The following is a 19266-nucleotide window of genomic DNA, read 5'->3' as shown; positions in this document are numbered from 1 at the left end:
AACCTAAAAAAGTGGATATATGGATATGTATAACTGATTCACTCTGCTGTACAGCAGAGACTCACACAACATTGTAAATCAACTGTACCCCAATAAAAATTAATTAAGAAAAATAATGGCTACCTTTATTAAGCAGTGTTATTCTCCCCCTAAGGTAGGTGCTCTTCGGTCCTCATTTTGCAGATGAGGAAACAGGTTCAGAGAGGTGGGGTAACTTGCCGAAGGTCACCCAGCTGTGGGCCTGGATTTGTCTCATTCCAGACCCCGAGGCCCTGACAGCATGCTGCTGCACGTGCTGTGGCTCGGGAAGGGGGGCTTGCATGTGCGCAGAAGGATGCTGGGCTGCAGAAGGGAAGCCGGCGCCCTGTGGCCGCTTCATAAGAGGCCCAGCCCCCTCCCGTCCCTTCTGTCTGTCTGGCCGTCCACACTCCCAGGGAAGTCTGGTCTCCTCCTGCCTCCCAGCTCACGTGCCTGGCTTCCCTCCCTCAGAACCCCAGGGGCCGTACTCCTGGGTTCAAAGCAGGTGGAGAAATAGCGTACTGGACCTGTCCATCCGTGAGCTCTTTGTGTGTGTGTATTTTTAAAAAAATTAAATTTTTTACAGTATTGGCTTACAAAACTGTCTGAATCAAATTGTATAGCCAGGCCAGTTAATTTGGTTGTTTAGGGGAAATGCAGAGGTTTGCGGGGAGATTCGGGAGGTTCTCAGGACCAGGCATGTTTCCTGTCTGAGCCTCAGTCTGCCCACTCGAGACAGGGCCTCCCCACTGTGTCGTGTTTGCCCTTCAGATCCTACACCATGTTGACCGAAGTAAGTATGACTTAGTGGGGCTCATGGCGTGCCCGGCCCTTCATTTACCCCTCGAGGATTGGTCACGTCCAGGTTCCAGGTGGTGCTTCAAAGCGCTGTGTTACTGGCCTGGCCCGAGGTCTCACCGCCGCCGAGTGCCAGGCCGTGACCATGGCCCAGGGCCTTCTCTGCCCCGGCTCTTGGCCCCTGGCAGCCTTCAACTAGACCCTGGGCACAGCTGCACGCCTTTCCTGGCCGTGTTGCTTCCTGCCTCCTCTGGGGTTTCCAGGAGGAAGTGGGGGTTCGGCTGACCCTGCTGATGTCCTTGAGTGAGGAGGTGTTTGCTTCCTGCAGCTTCTTCCTGGGAAGCCCAAGTGAGGACTTCTTTGAACTTTATGAAGAGTTTAGGTGGGGGGAATGGGTGTGGAGCCCTGGTTCCTGCCTAGAGAGCTCTTGGTCTGTTCAGGGTGGGTTTCTGGGTGGGGGATGTTGGTGGGACCACCCCGATGATCTCAGCTACTGTATGACTTTCCTGTCCATCAGGGTTCAGTGGTCACACAGGACAGAAATGAGCTCTGGACAACTCAGGCTAGGATGAAGTTTGATGGGAGGATAAGGGAGACCTTAAAAAAGGCTGAGTGCTGAAGAATTGATGCTTTTGATCTATGGCGCTGGAGAAGACTCCTGAAAGTTCCTTGGACTGCAAGGAGATCCAACCAATCCATCCTAAAGGAAATCAACCCTGAATATTCATTGGAAGGACTGATGCTGAAGCTGAAGCTCCAGTACTTTGGCCACCTGATGGGAAGAGCCAATTCATTGGAAAAGACCTTGATACTTGAGGAAAGATTGAAGGCAAAAGGAGAAGAGGGCGGCAGAGGATGAGATGGTTGGATGGCATCACCGACTCAATGGACATGAGTTTGAGCAAGCTCTGGGAGTTGATGATGGACAAGGAAGTCTGGCGTGCTGCAGTCCATGGGGTTGCAAAGAATCGGACAACGAGTTAGTGACTGAACAGCAACAACAGGGGAGAGCTGATGGAATGAGTAGGAAGAGAAACAGGACCCAGACAGGGTAGCTTCGGAGATGAGAGGAGCTAGATGGAATGGCTGTTGTCTTCAGGGAGTTGCCCCTGCAGTCAAAGAGCCCCCGCCGGCTCTGTCTTCTGTGTTACTTTGCTCAAGGAGCCATCTCTGGGAAGGTCTGAGCATCTAGCCTGGCTGTGTCCGGGGGAGGGCGGAACATTTTGACTGACGATCCATCAAGGTCCAAGTGGATGAGAGATTGTTCCTTAGGGCACAAGGAGGGTGCTTAATCAGAGGTTGGGGCGGTGGGTACCTGGTGGGCAACACCCTGCCTGACTGTCATGTGGCCCTGTGGGTTGTCCTGTCTTGGAAGGTCCTGAAGTCTGGGATAAGGGCCAGGGAGGGCTGAAGGTGGAGGAGGCAGTTGCCCATTAGGCTAGCTTTGGGCCATGGAGTCGGATTCTTCCAGTGATGACATCCAGGGCACCAGGATTGGAGGGACCCCTTGGGAAACCCCGTGTGGCAGTGCCCATGGGGACACGGGTGCCAAGAAACACAGGAGTTTCCCCAAACTTTAGTCCCTCAGCCTAGCAGGGCCAGACCTGGGAGGGGACCGAGAGGGGCTGACATAGCACTGCTTCCCAAAATGCACCTTGGGTACCCCTGGTGGTATGGCAGGGGACTTTAAAGTAGAATACATATAAACATTAAAAAAAATTGCTAATAAACGCACAAGGCACAAAATTAAATACACCTCCAACCATGCACTTCCCCTCCCTAGAGGCCGCTGGTGTTACTCGATTCTTGTGCCTAGTTCCAAAGCAGTTCCATGTACGTGCACACGTATGAATAATGTGTGTTCTCTCCCCTCTCTTTTTCCAGTCTGTTAGACGTGACTTCAAATTGGTTAATTTAGTGCCTCCTCAGTGCTTTTTAAGTTAGCTTTTTATTGTTAGATCTGCAGCTGTGGTGGCTCAGAAGGTAAAGAATCTACCTGCATTCAGGAGCCCCAGGTTCGATCCCTGGGTTGGGAAGATCCCCTGGAGAAGGGAATGGCTATGCACTCCGTAGACAGAGGATGCTGGCAGGCTGCAGTCCATCGGGTCGCAAAGAGTTGGACACGGCTGAGTGACTAACACGTGCTTTTATTGTTAAAGTTTCACGTACCAGTCATAAGGGTTCAGCTCAGGGAAGTTTCATAAACTGAGTGTATCTGTGTAACCAGCATCAGATGAAGAAAAAACCCAGCCAGCTTCCTAGAGCCTGCTCCCGGCCCCCATGGCTCTTCCCAAGGGTAGCACAAACATTTTAGGTTTGAATACCTGTGTATTTATTTTAATGTGTTTTTGAAACAATGAAACCAGCCCATCCAACTTGAGATTTCCCAGGTATTATTGCTGTGCTTCAAGAACATTGTGCTGGACCCAAGCTCTTAACTCGGGGTGACGTCAGAATCACTGGGGTGCTCAATTCCAGGAACAGTGATGGGACCAGTCCCGAGGTTACCCCTGGGGCCATGGGGGTCTTGTCCAGCAGCTGGAGCTGCTAGCCTTAACCCCTGCCCCACCCCCACCCCCCATTTCTTACAAGACACTGGTCATCTGCTGTGGATGCCCCTGTAGGACTTGCAGCTCAACATCTCAGTCTAGCACATCCCACTCTATGCTAGTACACTGACTCTGTCCTCTCCCTTCCCGTAGCCAGTCAGGCCCCAGGGACCTGGACCCCATAGAGCATAACCAGGTGGAGAGCGTATGTGGACGCCTGGGAGCCCAGTGGTGTGATGTGGGGTTTTAGAGAGTTGGATAAACCAGGTTTGAATCCTAGCTCTGCCACTTGTTGGCTGTGCGACCATGGGTGAGTGTCTTGACCTATCCAAGGTTTCCTCGCTTGTGAAGGGAGGATGGTTAAAAGCGTCCCTGCAGGGTGACTGTGAAGATTACTTCTGCGAGGGTTATATGAGCCCCCGTCGTGTGTAAACACCCAGTCCGGTCGTTGGTGTTCATGTCAGTGAACAATCATACTTGTCACCGTTTCGGTGATTGTGCCTCTGGAGGTCTTCACCCGTTCCGCAGGCCAAGAGCTGTAGGGGGAGAGGGAGAGGAGACTGGGCACAGGGGTCTGCTTCTCTGCCCCTGTGGCATCCATCCCAGATGAGCAAATGGTTCTCAGTGGGGCCTGGGGAACATAATCTCTCCCTGGCTGGCTGTGGCCAGCCAGCCCCAGGGCAGCTGTCCTGTTCCCAGATCTGGGGTTCCAGGCTTGGTGGCAAAGGCAGGCAGTTTGGGCGGGGGCTGGGCAGCTGACAGAGCCTCCAGGGGGGCTTGGAGGCCAGCTGCAGCCCTGGAGTGAAGCAGAGAGCCAAACCATGCCTTAACCCATTCTGTCCCTGCGAGGATGGCTGCTCTTTGAGGCCCTTCCCTTTCAGCTGCCTCATGCGTCCTGTGAGTTCCCTGTTAGTCCAGGGGTCTCCAGCATGCAGGGCAAAGATGCTGTCTGGCCTGTGACAAGTTTACAGTTGTTCAGTCGCCAAGTCGTGTCTGACTCTTTGTGATCTAGGCTTCCCTGTCCTCTGCTATCTCCCAGAGTTTGCTCAAGTTCATGTCCATTGAGTCAGTGATGCGAGTCAGTGAAGAAATTTACTGGGCTTGTTTAAAAGTTGCAGTGATTCATATAAATAGTCAGACCTCTGGCTTTCTCAGAGAAGTCAGAAGATCAGAACTACTGAGCATACTCTGGGTGGCAGCTTTGACTGGCTGCGGGGTGGGTCACTGACAGCCCAACTCTCTCGCCCTTCCCCCTCCATATTCACCTCTGGTCCTCCTGAGGCCGTTTGAGATTCTGGTCTAGAAAAGCCTGTCAAGGTCAACTGTAACTTCTTCTAGCTGAGCCTTGAATTTCCCTGGTGTCTCCCTATCTGCTTGACCCCCTCCTACGCTAGCAGCCTCACTACCTCCCGAGTGGACCTTCCCTTGCAGCCTCTGCTGAGGGAATCCTATCTATTCCTCCTTGAAATCTCCTGGTAGTGACTTCTACTGGTTGGTCCCGGTTTGACCCCTTGAGGCCACATAGCAAGCTCTGTCCCTCTTCCCCATGACAGCCCTTCAGATGCCTGAAGACAGCTGTGGTGTCCCCCTGAGCCTGTCCCTCTGGGCTGAACACGTCCATTCCTTTGCTTTCCCTCCTAAGACGTGGTTTCAAGACCCCCCCATCACCCTGGTACCCCTCCTTGGCCACCTCTCCCTGGGCCCATGGATTTCTTTTGGCCGGTTTCCAGAGCTGCCCTGCACACCGGGGTGCCATAACAACATAACTGGGATCCCACTTTTGTTTAAAGAAAAAGAAAACGTAATGCATAGAAAGTGTTCCATTAGGCCAGCCACTCCAGAGTACCTGGGGCATGTCCAAGGGGGCATCAAGGGACAGTTTTATATTGCTTTGTGTACCCACCTGGGTTTAAAAATTTTTTCCCCCTCTACAATCTGGGGAATTAAAAAAGTTAAAAAGCCAGGGCTTGGGATGAATTCACTTTAACCAGCGGTAACGAGTGCTCCCTGGCTAGAGAAGGAGGTAGGGTGGGTCCTGGCTTGGAGGAGCTCACAGCCCAGGGCTGCCTCACGTGCTCAGGGACCCCAGCTGAGTCGGGCACTGAGAAGGGAGGAGGAGGAGTAGGGGGGGAGGGGATCTACTTATGCAGGGGTCTGCAATGGATAGTGGAGATCAGGTGGGGCCTCCAACATGGAGAGGGGCGTTTTAGGTGATGGCTGCACCAGTAGCAATGGCCTCGAGGCAGGAGGGCCTGCAGATGCATGGGCTGGAGCACGGCTGTGTGAGCTGGGAAAGGGTCCCTGCGGGCAGAGGGGCTGGGGGGGGGGGTGGACGCAGGCAGAGGACGCTGAAGGTTGTTCTGAAGGTGATGAGCGCGACAGCAAGAGTGGTGAGGACTGGAATGGCAGAGCCGGGTGACTGGCTTCCCCAGTCTGCAGCTGCGTGACCGTGAACAAGTCATTTACGATTCTCAAGCCTGCATGACTGTGAACAAGTCATTTATGATTCTCAAGCCTCAGTTTTCTCATGGTGATTGGGATGAAGGGGCTGTGGAGAGTAAACAAATGCCCTCAAAGTGCTTAGCCTCCTGCCTGGCACCTGGGGCGCCCCGATGAGGGCGCCTGCTCTCCACCTGTCCCAGGTCTTCAGTGTGCTTGTGGACGCTTTTAAGCCTTATAGTGAAATGACTGCTGCCCAGTTCTCCGTTCCGGTACCGGTAAGGAAGTACCGACTGCGTTAGCTTCTTGGGGTGCTGCCTCTGTCCCCGACACACCCCTAAACTGGAGTTCATGATCAGCAGTGACTAGCACAGTAGGCCATGCTAACAGCAAGGCTGATCTGGCAGGACTGTGGAAAGAGCCCAGCCTTGGAGTCTGGACTAGGCTGGGGGACACCCAAGTGTGACCTGCAGGCTCTTTACCCCTCCGACCTCACCTTTCTCTTCTGTGACACGCGACACACTGTTGCCCATCCTCCAGAAACAAATATGATTCCTTCTGGCTGAGAATGTGTGTCGAATGCAGTAAATCTCCACGTGAACGTTCCTGGAGGGACCTTGGCTGGCCTCTTGAGCTAAGACGGCCACTACCAGTTCCCCTGGGTGGGCACCATTTACGGGCTTTCACTGATGCTGTGCTCCGCATCCTCCCACATCACCTCCTTGCATCGCAGTACCTCCCAGGGCTTGATATTCATGTCACCCCATTTGACCTAGAGAAACCCAAGGATGGCAGTAAACCACTGCCTGATTTTGCCCGCCTCGTTAGTGTTGGAACCAGGCCTTGGAGCCCAGGTCTGCCCGATTACAAAGCCTGCGCGCTCAGCTCTTGGAGTTTCCCAACAGGGAAATACAGGGATGAGCTTCCTTGCAGAGGCGTGAAGAAGAGGGCAGACGGAGGCACCCAGACCAGAGAGCTGGGTGTGGCAGGGCAGGACCAGGGTTCTGCGCTGAGCTCCGTGTTACGGAATCCCCTCAGTGGCCGTCCACAGTGGGGAGAGGAGCCTGTGAGCAAGGGTCATGCCCCGGCTTCCAGGCTAGTCTGCAGGTCCCCAGGACCCCCCTGCCCACGTGGCCCTGGCTGCCCGGGGTGTCTGTGGGCCTCTTCCCGTGATGGGTGGACGGGTCTTCAGGATGTTCCTCTCCAGGGGGCGGGGAGTGCTGTTTGCAGGAGGTGGGGCCCAGGAAGGACTTGGCTATGTGGGTGCCCCTTCTCAGCAAGGGAAGGGGCTGAGGGTGAAAGAGAAAGTGGGGTGGGCTGTCGGCTGGGGGCGAATGTGAGAGGAGGCCTGAGGGAAGGCCTCGATGCCTCAGCTGCATGGCTGAGCCTGCCTGGCGGGCAGCGGGGGAGCTCCTGTGTTTGCCCTGCGGTGGGCCCTGGTGGCCACTCCTGCTGCAGGCTCCTGGACCTTACTGCCAGCCTCGGGAGATGCTTCAGGGGCCAGGGGCCTTGGTAGTGGCCCTGAAAGCAGTCCGCAGGAGCGGGGGGCATGGGTGTGTGAACCGTCCCTGAGGTCGCCCAGGAGCCAGGGCATGTGTGAAGGTCTCCTGTGGCCACGTCTGTACGTGCAGGTGCAGGACGGGCACCTGGGCCCTCGCGAGCCTTCCTTGAGGACATTCCTTTCTTCCTGTCGTCCTCCATCTTTTTCTCACCTTCCTCAGGGTCTGGGGGCAGGGAGGGGCCTGGCTGTGAATTTTGGTTCCCCTCCCCAGGAGCTGCACCGTGGGTCACCTGAAAGCTCTCTGAGCCTTTGGGCCTGGTTGAGAGTGCGACAATGGATGCTGCGGGGCGCCCGGCCCTGGCTGGCCAAGCCGGGCGTGTGTAGCAGCTCAGCCGCCCTACTCTGCACGGAGCAGCCTTCCGAGAGCCCGGGGCCAGCCCCTGCCAGCAGCGGCCCAGATGTGTTTTTTCGGATGGTGCAGGGGGAGCTTCTCTGTGTGGGTGTCCTCGCATGATGTGTGGGCTGTGATGTTTTGATCCAAGGGAGCCAAACTGATTTTCCTGGCCCATCTCCTCTCCATCCAAAGCAAAAAGTTAAATAAACACAGCCAAGTATTATCACAGGACGCGGGGAAAATGAACTCGGTCCCCATGGGCGGCCCACATCTGGCAGGCTTCGGGCCTCTCAGGACTGTGGGATGAGACAGATGTGGTTGGGGTAGGAAGGGCTCAGTGCACCCCCTCCCCAGCGCCGCGCTTCCTTCCAGGGCTCTTTACCAGCCTCGGGGGCCTGGGGGCTGCAGGCCGCCTGCCTCCAGCTACATCCCTTGCCGTCTCCCTGGCCCTTTCTGGGGCCTTGCCTTTGGTGGGGCTCCCTGCTGCGACTTCCTGAGGCTGGTTGCCCCCCGGCTCAGCCGGGTGCTTGCACTGGGCAGTGGTCCCAGGCTGGTGAGGCCCCTGTGCTCGGGCCCTGCCTCATACAGGGAGGTGCATGCAGGCACACTTGGGAAGCTACTGACTTGCCCAGATTTTCCATCTCCTGCTCAAGGCACTGGTGGGCCCATGAGCTCCACCTTGGGCGGTGGGGGTTTGTAGTTGGCATGTCTCCTTCCATCCTCTGGCTTCGCTGGTCGCTCAGTGGTAAAGAATCTGCCTGCCAATGCAGGAGACATAGGTTCGGTCCCTGGCTTGGGAAGATGCCCTGGAGAAGGGAATGGCAACCCACTCCAGTATTCTTGCCTGGAAATCCCATGGACAGAGGCGCCTGGTGGGCTATAGTCCATGGTATCGCAAAGAGTCGGATACAACTTGGCAACTAAACAACAACAGCAACAGCCTTCCTCTGCTCAGCACTACCCTTAAGTGAACTTAAATGAGCTGGGCGGATTTCTGGAGATTCTGTATAGGACAACTGTGATGCAGTTTTGGGGTGGGAGGACGTGAAGCGATATGCCCCCTCCCCATTCATTGCTTTATCAGAGGTCACCTAGCACCATCCAAGCCTGTTTTCCCCAGATGTGACCTTCCACATCCCTGAGTCCTGTGGCGATACAGCTGGTTGATAGGGGAATGACATTTTTTTTTTGTTTTGTTTTCCCTTCATTCTGTATATATTTATTCTACTCTTAGGAAAATGTTACTTTATGTGTTTGTTCTAATAGCTATTAGAAAATTTGTTACTACCACACCAGAATGTGTGACTTCCTGAGTAGCACTGCTTAGAAGGAGGTTAGAAGATAAGGTGTTTAAGTAGAAGGAGGAAGTTGATGTGAAGAACAGCGTCTGTCACACTTGGTGTAGGAGTGTGAACCGGCCAGGCTCCCGGGGGAGGTCTGGGGAGGCCCTGCCAGTCCTGGGGACCTCAGGGAGCTGGAGAAACTCCCACCCTACCCCGAGATGCTCATCCCCTCGGGAACCTTGGGCAGGTTTGGGTGATGTGAGGCCTGTCTTGGGGAGACCAGCTGCCAGATGGAGGTGCTCAGGACCTCCTGGAGGCCTCCACGTGTGTTATAACCATGGTGGGTGGGCAGTGGGGCTGAGCTGGGGGCCACATCTGTGCTAATGAAATACCCCGCTCCCAAATCAGACTTATGAAAAGCATCGACTCCTTAAACTGTAAAGAGTTACGATTGCCCCTACCCCTGGGACATCCCTATGGAATTACAGCATGTTTGGAAATGGTCCTTACAGTTCATTCCTGGGGAAGGCTTGGGGCTTTTGGTATGAAGAAAGAGATGGTCTGTGTGTTGAAAATGAAATGAAAACACTAACGCACACACGCATACCCACATGCATATGCATACACACACCAGTTTTCAATAGCAGACTCAGTTTCCTCTTTGCTTGTGTCTAAGATAAACCACATGTGTGACAAGGTACTGATGTTTATTTACAGTATGTTAGCACAGAGAAGAAGTTGTTAAGGGGTCATAGTCTCTTACTTATGGTGCTTCTTTTTAAATGCAAGTAGAAACAAGGCAAGAGAGTGGAACTCTGGTCTACTCTCTCTCTTTTCCCCACACTAAACAGTGAATAGATCTGGGTGGGTGCTGTCTGGGGGGCAGGGACTCCAGGCTGACGTTCCCTGACCCGGGGGCCTTGGCGCCCACCTTCATGTCCCTAGCACTCAACAGGCCGCTTCCACGCACCCTTTGTGTGGGATGTTGTCACGGCCCCTCTGTGCATGGCAGAGCGTGCGCTCGGCTCGGTCACCTTCCATCAGAGCTGGACAGCTGGTGGGTGAAAGCCAGGCTGGCCACTGAAACAGGATGTGGGAGCCAGACCCCGTCATAAATTCACATTTATATGCTGTGTGTTTCTGGTTAACGAGTCTGTGCAGGGGAGACTGTATGAAATGAAATATATATATACGAACAGGGACACTAACCTCAGGGAGAGGCGGGATTCAACATGAGGGCATCCTGGGGGGCCTGGGGCCCTCCAAGTGTTTAGGCGCAGCAGGTGGGACCCCAAAGGGAATTTACAGGAAACCTCCCCACTCCGAATGGATTTGCTGGGGGCACAGACACGATAGTCCTTTTCAGTGTTCTCGCTGTATGCCAGGCACCGGACTAAGCTCTTCATGCGTGTTATTTCACTTTGTCTTCACAACAAATGGAATTTTATTACCCCTGCCTTAGGAGTGGGGAACCAAGACTGAGGCAGAATCCAGGCCCTGGGGAGCAGGGGAGTCTGCCCTAGGCTGGCACACTCAACACTGACTTTGCAGGCTGGTCTCTGGAGGGTTCCAAAAGAGGAGTCATTTCAACCCCACCCTTCCCCATCAGCTGTGGCTTTTCTGAGAGGGCACAGAAGGCCTGGGAAGCTCAGGCCGTCAATTACCGTGTATTCAGCACAGGCTGAGAGGCAGGTGGGTTGGCGGTAGTGTGCAAGCTTTGGGGCCACGTGAGATTTGGCTGCAAATCTGAGCTCTACTCCCATTGCTTGTATAATTTAGCTCAGTTTTTAGAAAAATCATTTAGGCCCTGGTTTCCCCTTTGAGATGGACACCATCACCCTTTGTCCGGCCATCGGGAAGATTAAACATAAACATGGAAATGTGCATGAAGAGCATAAGTGTTTGTTGTTCCTAGTGTCACTGATACATTGCCTCTTGTGTCAAAGGAGCTGGCGGATGGGAGGAAGAGGAGAGGTGGGGGGTCTCCCTAATGGGACTGAGAATACACTGGAAACAGCACATTATGCTATACGGTCATTTTTCTTTGCCGGGCACCTTGATATTGGGCTCAGGACCGTGTGCTTTCTTAAAACCTTCTTATTTTATGCTACCTTGCAGGTAGGTTATGTACAGAGAGGTTCCTTCATCTGCCAATGTCACACATCAGTCCGTGCCAGATGGGGATTTGATCCTAAGGCATCTGTCTTTGGCAAACCGCTGCTGCATGATGAGGCTCATTGAAGGCCAGGCCAGGGTGTCAGGGAGAGGGTCTTGAGGAGGTGGACAGTGGTGGTTATGTAGCTGGTGGCCAGGATGACCCTGGGAGCTTGGGCAAGAGGCTTGAAGCCCTGGGCCTACAGGCAGGATCCAAAGTAGGGCTGGGTGGGGCCAAGTGGAGCTGCTTTAGATTCCCCCAGGTTTATATTGGATTGGCCAAAAGGTTCTTTTGGGTTTTCCCATAAGATTGTATCAAAAACATGAATCAACTTTTTGGCCAATCCGATATATTTCTTTGCTTTGTTGTTGTTCAGTCACTCAGTTGTGTCCGACTCTTTGCGACCCCACGGACTGCAGCATTTCAGGCTTCCTTATCCTTCAGTGTCTCCCGGAGTTTACGCAAACTTATGTCCTTTAAGCGGAGCAGGCAATGCCAACCCACTCCAGTACTCTTGCCTGTAAAATCCCATGGATGGAGGAGCCTGGTAGGCTGCAGTCCGTGGGGTTGCTAAGAGTTGGACATGACTGAGTGACTTTATTTTCACTTTTCACTTTCCTGCATTGGAGAAGGAAATGGCAACCCACTCCAGTGTTCTTGCCTTGAGAATCCCAGGGACGGGGGAGCCTGGTAGGCTGCCGTGTATGGGGTTGCACAGAGTCGGACACGACTGAAATGACTTAGCAGCAGCAGCAGCATGTCCTTTGAGCTGATGATGCCATCCAACCATCTCATCCTCTGTCACCCCCTTCTCATCCTGTCTTCAATCTTTCCCAGCATCAGGGTCTTTTCCAATGAGTTGGCTTTTTGCAGCAGGTGGCCAAAGTACTGGAGCTTCAGCATCAGTCCCTCCAATGAATATTCAGGGTTGATTTTCTCTGATTGACTGGTTTGCTCTCCTTGCTGTCCAAGGGACTCTCAAGAGTCCTCTCCAGCACCACAGTTCCAAAGCATCAGTTCTTTGGCACTTGTCCTTCTTTATGGCCCAGGTCTCACATCCGTACATGACTACTGGAAAAACCATAGCTTTGATTATATGGACCTTTGTCAGCAAAGTGATACCTCTGCTTTTTAATAAGCTGTCTAGGTTGGTCATAGCTTTTCTTCCAAGAAGCAAGTGTCTTAATTTCACTGTATAGTGATTTTCGAACCCCCAAAAATAAAATCTGCCATGGTTTCCACTTTTTCCCCATCTATTTACCATGAAGTGATGGGACTGGATGTGATGATCTTAGTTTTTTGAATGTTGAGTTTTAAGCCAGCTTTTTCATTCTCCTCTTTCACCTTCATCAAGAGCCTCTTTAATTCCTCTTCCCTTTCTGCCATTAGAGCAGAAATAGATTGCTTTGAGTCCTAGACCTGTCCTCCTGGTGGTAAGGTGCTCAGGTGGCCGGGGTGTGGTGCATAGAGTCTCATCCCTCCTTGCGCCCTGGCTCTGTGTGAGTGTTCATGGAGGACCATGGCACCATTTGAAGTGTTAGTTTCTTCTCTTTTCAGGAAGTGGCCAGGGAATCATGAAGTTAAATAAATGGGTTTGTGATGTGACCCTGTCATGACAACTGGGCTCCTCTGAGGGTCTGACCTTCGTGAGGGGGCTGGCGTTGGGGGCTCAGGTGGCTTTAGCTTTGGCTACAAGGAGCCTATACTATTCCATTCCGTGACACCCCCACCCCCATCCCCAGCCCCTCCCCATCCCCATCCCCACTGGAGAGGAACCTGGAGAGTGTGGGCCTACTGGCTGGATTTGCTTGCCCCCAACCATGGTCATTTGGCCCCAAGCCTTATGCCAGAGCTGGCCATGGGCTATGCTCTATAGCACATCTGTGTGAATTAGAAAAAAGGCCAGCAGTGCCTTTGTGTGGAGAAGGCAATGGCACCCCACTCCAATACTTTTGCCTGGAAAATCCCATGGATGGAGGAGCCTGGTAGGCTGCAGTCCATGGGGTTGCGAAGAGTCAGACACAACTGAGTGACTTCACTTTCACTTTTCACTTTCATGCATTGGAGAAGGAAATGGCAACCCACTCCAGTGTTCTTGCCTGGAGAATCCCAGGGATGGGAGAGCCTGGTGGGCTGCCGTCCATGGGGTCACACAGAGTCAGACACGACTGAAGCAACTTAGCAGCAGCAGCAGCAGCAGCATGCCTTTGTGTAAAAGCAAGGGGTTCCGCCTCCTCTGGGCATTCATAGCTCTGCACCAGGACACACTGCTTAGTGGACAGACTGCGGGCTAAATTCAACCCTCTCTCCCCACCTCTGGTGGCCCGTTTGTGCAGTGCACAGCTTGTCCATCCATATATAGTGGTCTTTTCTGCTTTTCACTTTTTTGTTTGTTGAGTTTGTTTAGTATCAAGGCAGGAGTGATGCTGCATTTTATGCCTGATAAGGAGAGTCTGGGCTCTCAGTGTGTCCTTTACTTTCCTGGGCCCTGGCCTGGTGTGGGTAGGAGGGTCTCCCTAGGGATGAGCCGAGGCAGCTGTGTGCTCCTTGCTGGGCTCCCCACCTCCACTGGGCAGGGACGCCTCTAGGGAGTCTTTGTCAGGCCAGGGTGGGCCCACCGTTTCCTAAGGATAAGATGGCCCTGGGGCCAAAGACAGAAAGCATGGAGTGGTCGCTTAAGACCCTGAGAACGCCAGCCAGAGGTGAGGCCAGCTGAGAAGCCTCCTCAAATAAAATCTTTTTGGCAGGGAAGGGGCGGTTGTTCTAGATCTTTGTGATGAAAACTATGGATCCTTTCCCCAGAAAAGTGCCCAGCTGTGTACATATCCAGAAACTTACAGCCAGGGACAGGGCCTTCTCAGATCCTCAGACAGGCTGAGCAGCTGGCCTGGTGAGGATCTGGGGGAGGGGAGGGGGCCTTCTGGGCTCTGCTGGCCCTGCTGGAGGCCTCCCTGGCCTTCTCAGATCCTCAGACAGGCTGAGCAGCTAGCCTGGTGAGGATCTGGGGGAGGGGAGGGGGCCTTCTGGGCCCTGCTGGCCCTGCTGGCCCTGCTGGAGGCCTCCCTGGCCCTCGTGCTGGCCCTGCTGGAGGCCTCCCTGGCCCTCGGCTCAACGCCCGCTCTGTTTGTCACTCTCGTTCACTCCCGACACTGCCTGCCTCGGTTCTCACACTTGAACGTTCTTGCCTCTTCCCTGCACCTTGTCTGTCCGCCCAGGCCCGGCCTGATTTTGAGCAGTCCCACAGCACTGCCCTCGGCCAGGTTGTTGCCAGCCCTCCCCACGGGCCCCTGCCTCCCTTTCTTTCCCCTTCCCCAGCTCCTCCGCATCTTCAAGGTAACAGGGCGCCCTGGGGAGAGCTCCCTCCTCCCAGGCCAGCAACAAGTGCCCTTAGCACCACCTGCCCCTGTTGCTGGCTTCCTGAAGTCCAGAGGCCCAACACACAGGCTTTGGGTCTCACTGGCATCTCATCGACGGTCATCAAGATGCACAGAGGGCAGGCTACGGGTGCTCCCAGAGTAGGAGGGCTGTGGTCACTTACGAACCTGCTGCTGAGCTGGGGAGACAGCATCTGGTGGGGCTCACAGGTGTATACACCCACGGGGCAGTCAGCCATCTGCAACTTGTGACCCTAGAGCAGAGAGAGAACACGGAATGTTGATTCCTCAGAAGCCCTGAGACAGCCTCAGAATCTTTCTTAACACACTCCAGGAACCACAGTGAATGCTCTGTGTCCTCTTCCATGTGAGCATAAGCCCTATACCTCTGTGCCTTGCAGGCAGACTTTGCATGTGTCCCCGCCGTGTGTACACACTTGCAGCTACACCCCTGCCCTGTGTGTTCACACTTACTGTGTGCCCCCTCCCCATGTTTACACACTTGTCCCCCCTCCTCCACTCCCTTTGTGTACCCACTGGCCTTACATGGCCCACCCCATGCTTGCAGATGCCCATCACCCACAGGAGTGGGTCTCTCTGTGTTTCCCTTGAGACTGGGCAAGGCTGGGAGTGTGTGTTTTGGCCTCAGTGATGCCAAGTATCTTATAAATTAAAAAGTTAGAGTCTGGAGTCTGCGGAAGTCCCCAGAAAGCGCCAAGCTCTCCTCACCAGCTGGGCAGCTCCTCTGGGTGTTGTCTGTACTGGACGTTGAGCTGATCAAATTTTCTCTGTGATGCTCACCCCTCCGTGTTCATTGTGCTTCTCTAGTGGAACTCCGCTTTGGGGATGGCTCGGCCTCCCCGCCCCACTCCCCCAGCAAGTGCCTGGCTCCAGCTGTAGGGCAGGCCTTCCTTCCTCTGTGCCTGCTGCCCCTGCCAGTTATCTTGTTGTTGAAGAGACCTGCCTGGGCAGAAAAGGCCAGCTGGAGGGGAGGAGAACCTTCTCACGTTCAGTGTCGGCTAGTGCACGGCCGCGTGATGGTGGTGGTGGAGTTGGGCGTTCCTTCTTCTCATCAAGAATCTATAAAGGACAGTGTATTTATACCTTCAAAAAGATGTGGGCCAGCAGTTTTCAGAAAGCGCGTTCGTGCCCATGTCACTAGGCGAGTTGGCCTGTGGGCTCCTCGCTGGGAGGGGTGTGGTTCTGGGGGTGCTGGTGCGTGATGCGGCTGTTTGCCTATAATGACGTTCGCCACTTTGAAACTCCCCAGCCAGGGCATCGGTCTGCTCTCCCCCTCTTCCCACCTCTGCAGGCTTATTGTCCCCAGAAACAGAAGCTTGAGTCCTCCCAAGAGCTCCAAAAGAGCAGGTGTTTTCTCCTTCTCCTTCCCATGAAGGTGGAAGTCAGATCTTAGGGAGGGAGGGACTGGGCATCTTGGGGACACCCTCCAGTTCAGTGACTCGGGAGGTCACACTTCCCAACCAAGGAACACTGAGTTGCCCAAACGTGGGGCCTTTTGCCCTGATACTGGGAGTACGTTGAGGGCAAAGGGAGAACTGGGAACCTTGCATTCAAGTCTTGGAGCTTGTGGTTGACAAGGTCTAGGGACCCAAGGCAGGTCTTGTCGAAAGTGTCCTGTGAAATGGTACCATGGTGACCTTACACATTGGCAGCAACCTCTTAATAGAAGCAATACCTATATTCCATTTTAAAGTGAATAAACAGTGAAATGTGAAAGAAACTGATTTTTAGGTGTAGCCATGAAAACTGCTGCTCGTCTCATGCACGGCCTGCTTCTGATTGTTCTAGCGTTATCTGCCTGTGTTTCGGAGGCTATTTGGCTGCAATCAGCCTAGTGAGCAATATCAGTTTTGTCTGACTCAAGGTCTTAATTCATATTTACAAAGCTGCATATTTGAAAACCCCACCCCAGCTGTAACTGGCTAAGTCAAACAACCCAGATCCCAATCCAGATCATCTCTGCATTTCAGTGTCTCAGCTGCTGATTTCTCCTCTTAGGATGCAAATCTGGGAAGGAGGGCTCTTGGTTAGCAATCCTTGGCCTCTGCTCAGTGACGTGGATGTGCCCTCCTGGGCAAGCTGTTTCTAAAGGTTAAAAGAAAACCTGTCCTGCGAGGCTCTGTGCGGAGGGGGAAAGATCAGGGGTAGAGGATAAAATAGGGGTGGGGCCGTGCTGGGCTGGACTTGTTAATTCCAAGAGTTGTTCTAGTCTCGGCAATAAACCCACCTGAGTGCTTGAGTCTCTGTTCCAGTGGATGACAACCATCATCCCATGGAATTTTCCCAATAATCTGTGGCTTAGGTACCATTTTTGCCTGTGTTTTTGAGATGAGAGAACTGAAGCCTAGAGAGTAAACAGTTTACTCATGGTCATACAGCTAGGGGCTTCCCAGGTGGCACGAATGGTAAAGAATCCACCTGCCAGTGCAGTAGATATAAGAGATGCGGGTTTGATCCCTGGGTCAGGAAGATCCCTTGGAGGAGGAAATGGCAACCCACTGCAGTATTCTGGCCTGGAAAAATCCCAGGGACAGAAGAGCCTGGCGGGCTACAGTTCATAGGGTTGCAAAGAGTCAGATACGACTGAAACGACTTAGTGTGCACACATGTATACAGCTAGTTCGAGGCAGGACTGGGATTTGAACCCAGCGTCTGACCGTAAGCCAGCCTGCTTGTTCCTCCCCCAGGCCGACTGCCCTGCATGCTGTGTCCCTGCCTTCTGAAGGGTGGGGTGGGCTGCTGCTCTCTAGCCCCCAGTTGCTAGGATTCTGGATAGGGTCCTCTGTGTCTCAGGTGGAAACATGAGCAGCCTTTGAGATGGGCAGCCGTGGGTTTCAGGCCCAACTCTGTAGGGACTCTTTCTAGCATAGGACCTCAGGCCTGTCCTGTCACCTCTCAAAGTCTGATGACCGGGAGTAAACACCCTGGGTGCAGGGCCTGGCTCACAGTGTGTGCCCGCAGAGAGACAGCGACATTGCAAAGAGAACTGGGGGGTACGTGGTGGCTTCAGCACGCACGTGTGCAGAACTTCAGAGCCCGTTAAATCTGAAAAATACTACGTATGCACATTTTTGGCTTAAACAGAGTTCCATTTTACAAAGTCTATAACCCAGCTTTAATATTATTACATGCCCCAGACTGGGATTAATTCCAGGATGAGAGTTTTATTATGCTGTATAGAATTTCTCCCGTGTTCTCCTAGTGCGTGGCCACCACCTCTACCCGCCTCGTCTCACACAGCAGGATGTGGGGTGGTGGGGACACTCCGTCCCTCCCCAGCTTGGTTCTGTGGGCTTGGGGTAGAGTGGAGAGGTGAGTTGCACTGTGGCGTCGCTGGCCCAGGACTGCTGACCACGGGAGAATCGACTCCAGCATGTCCTGAGGTCTGTCTGTCAGCACTCAGTGTAGAGGATAGCACCCCACGCTTTGCCAACCTCTGAGAGTGTCTTGTTTGTTTCTTGGAATAATCGAGAAAGCCTTCACATCTCAGTGGTGATCTGAGGGGCTCTTGGTAGGAGGTCAGTGTCTGGAGGACCAGGGGGAGGTCTGGGTCTTCACTCTACTTCTGTGAGGGGTACATGGCTTTATCTCAAGTGGATACTGATTATAGACAGTAATGGCCTGTAGCTCTGTGTAGAGAAAGAATCTGACTCTGCATCTGATTCGAGGCAGTGCTGTGATTGATTTGTGATGTCTGCTGGGGGCACAAGGATGGGGGAACCATACAGATACGGCCCTTATTTGCTGTATAGGTTTTGTTCTGAGTATTTTACATCTCTGTGAAACCAACAAAAGTCTCTTTGTAGACTTGATCCTTTCACCCTTGATCATGGGTATCATAGGGACTCCCTAGGGACTCCCCCAAAGGATTCTTCCTCTTTGCCCTGTGTCCTGCACATACCACGCCCCAGCCCCTGCCCCCCAGCACCAATGACCTGTTTGCACAACTTCAAAACTCATAGGCCCGTCTCTGTTCTCTCTTTCAGTTGAAGAGGGGGAGGCCTCGGACTTCTCGCTGGCCTGGGATTCCTCCGTGACAGCATCAGGTAAATGCCCAGGGGCCGGCGGGAAACTTGGTGGGCGTCCTGGGGGGCTGGCTCAGGAAATTCAGAAAGCCACCCAGCTGGTTATGGAAGTCATATTCTTCCTGTCACATTCCTGTCTCCAGTCCAGATTACCCCGTGCAACGTGATTTTTATATCAGTTCCATATGGTCAATAAAATCTATTACATACGGAGACTAATATGCCCTTATTCCCCTGGGGGCCATGTTCCTCTCTTGTGGGCATACTCAGTTGGGCCACCGCACCCCCACTACACAGGCTCTGAAGCTCCCTGCCATGGGCGTCGCTGCACATTCATTCCAGCCTAATTGCATAAAAGCCACTCTAATAGGACCTTTAAACTCCAATCGAAATCAGAATTCCTTTATTTGCTTTCCTGGAAGTGGCCCCATTGCATTCTCGGGTGGGCAGACCCGAGCCCACCCCTCCAGGGGGAGGTAAGAAGGAGCGGTTAGAATTACGGGGGGCATGGCCTTTGGACGGAGAAGGCAATGGCACCCCACTCCAGTAACTCTTGCTTGGAAAATCCCATGGACGGAGGAGCCTGTTAGGCTGCAATCCATGGGGTCGCTAAGAATCGGACATGACTGAGAGACTTCACTTTGACTTTTCACTTTCTTGCATTGGAGAAGGAAATGGCAACCCACTCCAGTGTTCTTGCCTGGAGAAT

General features: G+C 53.5%; 1 protein-coding gene across 2 annotated transcripts in view; it reads left to right on the top strand.

Moving 5' to 3' along the window:
* Positions 1-19266, top strand: part of ZNF423 (zinc finger protein 423) — a 345953-nt gene that overhangs the window by 39295 nt on the left and 287392 nt on the right. For both annotated transcript variants that reach the window (XM_070770526.1, XM_070770528.1), the window contains exon 2: positions 18519-18578. In XM_070770526.1, coding sequence (XP_070626627.1) covers positions 18519-18578 — 60 coding nt within the window. The remainder of the gene's footprint in view (positions 1-18518; positions 18579-19266) is intronic.

Source organism: Bos indicus, chromosome 18 (assembly GCF_029378745.1).
Source record: "Bos indicus isolate NIAB-ARS_2022 breed Sahiwal x Tharparkar chromosome 18, NIAB-ARS_B.indTharparkar_mat_pri_1.0, whole genome shotgun sequence".
Classification (NCBI taxonomy): domain Eukaryota; kingdom Metazoa; phylum Chordata; class Mammalia; order Artiodactyla; family Bovidae; genus Bos; species Bos indicus.
Note: the sequence above shows the minus strand (reverse complement) of the source record. Positions and strands in the feature narration are given on the sequence as shown.